Raw genomic sequence first — 6,181 nt, 5'->3', positions numbered from 1 at the left:
CAATAAGTGAATATATACTGGCTCGTCTTGATCAACATATATTGATGAAGCAGAAAGAAACAACAGTCAGAATGGGGATGAAGCATTAGAAAACCCATGATCTTCCTTATAGAATACATGACCAATACTATTTGAAAGGTCTAGCTGATAATTAAGCATGACCATTGATCCTTATATGAGCTGAAAATTGGCCCAGCCTCTGAGCATGCACTCCGTTATGTGGTTGGATGAAACCTTTTGAGCATGTTGTGAGTGTTGGAATTTAAATGTCATTTACGTTTTATTAGAATATGTTATTAATTAATATGTAATTAATAAAATGTGTCAAGTGACACATCATAGGTTGAAAGGCAGTTACCTAACTGATTTGGTAGTTAATTTTGAACCATCACAATGGTTCAAATGCACCATTTCATAATCTATATATATGTATTGGCTATCAAACATTTGAAAGTGTGTATCTATACTTTAATAAATATCATTTCCTGAATTCATCCTTGTAGACTTCTTTCATCTTTCATTAGTGTGTGTTTGTTGCTTCAAAACGATGGCAACCGAGAGTTTCGTCGATCAACAGTGGTATCAGAGCCCAAGGTGTGATCAAAGATAAAGGAACACAAGGTCTGATCGATGGGAAAGGAACACAAAAACTGTTTGAAGGGAAAAGGATACATGGGCTGTTCGAAGACTGCATCAAATCATAAAGATACAACGTGTTAAACGAAGCACGAAACTTGCAAATTGATAGCTATATTTTCTTGGTTAAAAATTAGAGTTAAGAAGCCCTTTATCTTAATCATTTTGTGAATAAATGTGTTTACTTAACCATTGTTTTATTTTTTTAGAGTCCAGCCCGAAAAAAGAAATGAAAAAAGCCCAACTTGTGGCCTAACTTTTGTGGACTTCATCAAGCCCAAATAAAGCCCATATCTTCTCCCAATTTTGGATCGGCAACAGTACGTGGGATCGAGAGGGAAGGAGGCGACTTCTGTTCATGGGGGATTGAGCGAGCGAGGACGTGGGTTCGATTCAGAGAAGACGTGGGGCGCGATTGAGGGAGAGACGAGAGGGGCTGGTTCGATGGGGAGGACTGGAGAAGAGAGGGGTTGTTCGATTGAAGGCGAGAGTGAGCGAGGACAACAGGTGGTCAGTTGTTCGATTGAAGAGACGTACGCGAGAGAGAGATGCAAGAAACGAGAGTGAAGCGGACAATAGGGGTTGTTTGATTGGAGAAGACGACAATCTTTCTCATCAATCTTCTTGATTCTTTCGATAAATCCTAAAACCTTTAGAATCAGTAACCTAGTTTAGCTATCTGTTGCTAATTTGTTCATTTCAACATTGATTTAATTAGGTTTTGATTTGTTATTGCTTTGAGATTTCATTGTAAACATGTTTGAACAAGCCTTTTTGCTTTCAATTAGTCTAGCTAACTGATTGGAATTCTCTTATGGGATGGTTATTCAGAATTCTTAGATACATAATCGTCTTAGAATTTTGATAGAGTAACACTAGTATTCATTTGGTTTCGATAAGGTTCCCGGATTGAATATCTGAAATCTCGCAATTAGAGTCTCGATAAGCCGAGCTTATGAGCTTATGGCTTTGAATTGGTATTTTTTTTTCTAGTCCGGTAAAGCTAGTCGCACCTATGAGTTTAAGAGCTTATTTAAACTTGTATTTGTGGTTAAGGGTTGATTAGAGAGCTTATTTTAATCAATGATTATCTATGGAAAATTGGGTCGTTAGAGCTTGTTAACAATTAAAACCAATTCGGGCTTGTCCTTTCTGTTTACATTTTTTTGGAATCGATGATAGGCACTAACATCTTAACCGGTATTGAATCGATGTTGGGACTTTAATCAATTGTTTGAATTTAGATTTTATCGCATGTTTAGAGTAATTAATCAAATCCAACACCCCCCCTCGTGATTATTAGTTTTTTATTTTTTCGTTTTCATCGTGTAATTGATTCTCTAGTCGTATAACGTTAGATCGAGTCTCTATGGATTCGACCCGACTTACACTACTACAATTTTGGTTGTAACTAGTCGTTATTTGGAATTCATTATTTGGTGGACTCGGCATCCGTCATATTTTTGGCACCGTTGCCGAAGACTCGGTATTACTAACGGTTTATGCCTAGATTTTCACGTACATGTTCACCTTTGCCAATAAATCTAGAAATTGAACGAACCGCGAAACGACTGAGGAAACAAGCCAAGTTTTGGAAAAAGTTTGGCGAGGGACCTTCGTCACCAGGGTTAAATATATGGCAAGATATTAACCTATCGAGCGATTAGGACGAATAGGAAGAAAGGTACGAAGAGGAAGACGAAGAGAAGGCAGACGCGATGGCTGCCGAACAAGACGAGCGAACTCTACGAGAGTTGGCAACACATGACGTTGCTCAGGTTCCTATCTGCATCAGGTATCCAGAAGGTAACGCAAATTTTGTTCTAAAAACTGGTTTGGTCCACCTATTACCTTCCTACTATGGTTTGGAGAACGAGGACCCGAACAAACACCTCAAAGAATTCCATGTGGTGTGTTTAAGCATGAAGCCCAACGAGGTTACGGATGATCTTATAAAGTTAAAGGCATTCCATTTTTCTTTAAAAGATCGAGCTAAATATTGGTTCTACTCGTTACCACCCGGTTCGGTAACGACTTGGAACCAAATGGCACGATTATTTTTAGATAAATTCTTTCTCGCCTCCCGAGCCACTACACTCCGTAGGGAAATTTGCAGTATCAAACAAAGAGATGTGGAAACCCTCCATGAATATTGGGAGAGGTTCAAACATCTCTGCGTTAGTTGCCTGCAACACGGAATTTCTGAGCAACTTCCGTTGCAGTATTTTTATGAGGGCCTTCTTCCTATGGAAAGGAAGATGATTGATGCCACTAGTGGAGGGGCAATTTTTAATAAAACCCCAACTCAAGTGAGGGCTCTGATCACAACTATGGCTGAGAACTCTCAGCATTTTAGTGTGCGAGGTGATTTAAGGATAGGGCCCCAAAAGATTAACGAGGTTAATACCGATACCATTGAGAGTATGTTATTTGATTTGACTAACCTCGTTAAACAATTAGTTGTGGGTAAAGAGCAGGTTAAGGCATGCAGTATATGTAATGGAACGAGCCATCCAATGGACGCGTGTCCACAACTCCAAGAGGATGTTTTGGTTGCACCCGAAGATGTCAACGCCATCGGAGGCTTTCCAGGCCAACAACCACAGCAAAGGTTTTATAACCAGAGCTTTGGTGCCCAAAGACCTCCGCAACAATTCCAGCAAAGGCTATTCCAGCAGCCATTCCAACAGAGAGCGACATTTCAGCCAAACAACCAAGCCTCAAGCAGTGCACGTATGTCTTTAGAAGATATTGTTAAATCTCTTGCAATTAACACTCAACAATTTCAACAAGAGACGAGGACGAATATCCAGAATTTGGTAACCCAAAATCAAAGTTTAATGGCCCAACAGAAGAATTTGGAAGCTCAAAACGAGCAAAAGGCGATTTCGCTTAATCGCATTGAGAGCCAAGATAAGTTACCGTCCCAAACTGAAACTAACCCGAAAGCTAATGTTAGTGCCATTACTTTGAGAAACAGGACAGTTCTGGATCCCGAACCCAAAGCAAGGAGCGAGAGGAAAGAAGAGAAAAAGGCCGAGATTACGGGTGACAAGTCAAATGAAGATAAGATTGAAGGTAAAAACATAGAGGACAAAGGAAAGACGCTCGAATTGGTCATCCGACCACCATTCCCAAAGAGAATAGAGCAAAGCAAGAAGGAGCAAGAAGACAATGAGATTATGGAGATTTTTCGCCGAGTTGAGGTAAACATTCCACTCGTAGATGTTATTAAAAGAGTACCTCGATATGCTAAGTTTTTGAAGGTGTTGTGTACGAACAAGAAGAAGTTGACCGGGAACGAGAAGGTTAGCATGGGAGAGAATGTATCCTTTGTGCTTCAAGGAGAGAAGATGCCACCTAAGTGCAAGGACCCAAGTATGTTTACTATTCCTTGTAAATTAGGTAATGTTTCATTAGATAAAGCCATGTTAGACTTAGGCGCATCTATAAATGTCATGCCTTACTCGATTTATTCATCACTGAATGTGGGACCTCTTAAGAGGAGGGGAGTTGTTATACAACTCGTCGATAGGTCCAATGTGTATCCCAAGGGAGTCCTTGAGGATGTGTTGGTTCAAGTAAACGACTTAGTCTTCCCGGCTGATTTCTATGTCATAGATATGGAGGAGCATAATACCTCCAAATCACCTTTGATATTGTTGGGAAGACCATTTCTGAAAACATCAAAAACAAAAATTGATGTTCATGATGGTACGTTAACTATGGAATTTGATKGTGAGGTCATTAAATTTAATATCTATGATGCCATTAGATATCCCAGTGATGTGTCTTCTGTTAGTTTTGTTGATGTTTTAGATCTTATTACTCATGATTTGTATGACTTGACTAACCGAGATTTGTTGGAGGTTGCGATTACAAGGCACCTACATGCAAAGACATTTAATTTGTTGATGAAGGAGTATGATTTAGGGCCCGAGCTTAAAGATATGGTCTTAGCCATGGAATCACATAAGAAGTTTCTTATATCAAATGTTAATTTACCTTCTTCTTACACTGTTAATCCCAGATCTCTCAATAACACTAATAATCAAGTTAAGAATAACCAAGTTATAGTGTTTAGATGAATAAAATGATGAACACTCAAGAACAATGTATGAACATTCAAAGAATAATCTTGAGTGCCAAGGATTTCACTTTATTCAATAATAATGTAAAAACGTAAAGCGTCTTGAATTACAATAGGCCTAACCACCTATTTATACTAGTAAGCTAATAAGAAGATAACTATCTAGTGTGACTATTTAGCTAATCTTGTACTAACAGATAAAGCTTATCTATAATAAGGATAAACATTAAAACGAGATAAACTTTACAGAATCCAACTGTTGAATGGTTATCTCCAGCTGTCTTCCATGGGATATGAGTTCAACCTTATCTTCATATCTTCATTGCTTTCTTCTGGTTGAACTGGTGAAGGAACCTTCAAGTGTTAGTATCCATAGGGGTTATGGAGATGCACTTTCCATCGCATCTCTGGTCAGTTCATCGACCCTCTGGACGTTCTTCAGACTTAGTCATTTTTCCATGAAGTCTTCCATCGGCCTTCTGGTTCTTCATCACATGTTTGTCTTCATTACTTCATACATCATACTTAAGGGGTCTAACAATGTCCCCCTAAGTAATGTAAGAGCAATCATCATCTATTCTAAGAACATTCAAAGTATAAATGAAGAACATAGGCTATTCTAAAGAAAAGCATCTTTTGCCAAATTTTCATTGGAACAAATGATGAATTCTTACATTGGTGAAACAAAAATTACAAGACAAAAGTATAAGACTGCATTTAGGGTCTCCCCTGTGATATTTCCCAAAAATGCATAAGTAGTCCTCTGTGATCGATGACTGTAGATATTTCATGTATCAGTCTCTGTCCATCGTCTGTTGGCACGTGAGATCTGCCCAATCTGTCTCTGATGGCTTTCTGAAACCATTTAAGTGTTTCATTTAAATACTTAAAGGCCTCAGTCAACCTAAAGAATTTATTTGCTCCAAACTCATTTTTGTATACCAGACCCAGTTCTGGTTGAGTAAGAACAGAGGTAGATCTCTTCTCCTGCAGGTCAGAGAAGTCTTCATCAGGTGGAGTGCAGGATAGTCTATCGATGCCAAGCTGAAGAGCAATCTTGAAATCACTTTTAGCTCGTTGTTTCACCAAGGTTTCCATTGTTTGCATGATCGTTCTGTTCGCCATCCCAAATTGTATGCCATGATCCTGTCGCTGAGTCGTGTACGCGTATAGCTCGATCAAGTCATAGGGATTGAGATTGATCAAGTCATTGTCACAAAAGACGCTAACCTGACCATGGGCTCGCTCCACTGTGTACTTGATGTATTTGATGGCTCGGTTGGCGAAGGTCCTCATTTTGATGTCCATGACCAACCTTATTCCATCGTTTGAGAAAACAGCCCTTGGTGGTTGGGTGGTCTGTCTCACAAACCTATGGTGTAGGAGGTTCATGGATTATGGTGAAAGGATTGGAGGATTGAGTGTCAGCCCTTCATCGCGATCATGGTACAGGTA

At 39.2% G+C, this 6,181-nt stretch overlaps 1 protein-coding gene and 1 non-coding gene across 2 annotated transcripts; one reads left to right on the top strand and one right to left on the bottom strand.

Moving 5' to 3' along the window:
• Window positions 1–2,354: 2,354 nt before the first annotated feature.
• On the top strand, window positions 2,355–4,655 carry LOC112503691 (the record flags this gene model as incomplete). Its single annotated transcript, XM_025107679.1, has 1 exon — window positions 2,355–4,655. A coding segment is annotated over exon 1 (2,301 nt), but the record flags the coding sequence as incomplete, so codon positions are not given.
• Window positions 2,730–2,836, bottom strand: LOC112503694. The gene has a single exon (XR_003068056.1). It is a non-coding gene; the product is annotated as a small nucleolar RNA R71 (small nucleolar RNA).
• Window positions 4,656–6,181: the final 1,526 nt, after the last annotated feature.

Source organism: Cynara cardunculus, unplaced genomic scaffold, assembly GCF_001531365.2.
Source record: "Cynara cardunculus var. scolymus isolate 2C unplaced genomic scaffold, CcrdV1 Un_Scaffold_3573, whole genome shotgun sequence".
NCBI lineage: Eukaryota > Viridiplantae > Streptophyta > Magnoliopsida > Asterales > Asteraceae > Cynara > Cynara cardunculus.
The sequence above is the reverse complement of the archived record's forward strand: the minus strand, read 5'-3'. Positions and strand labels throughout refer to the sequence as shown.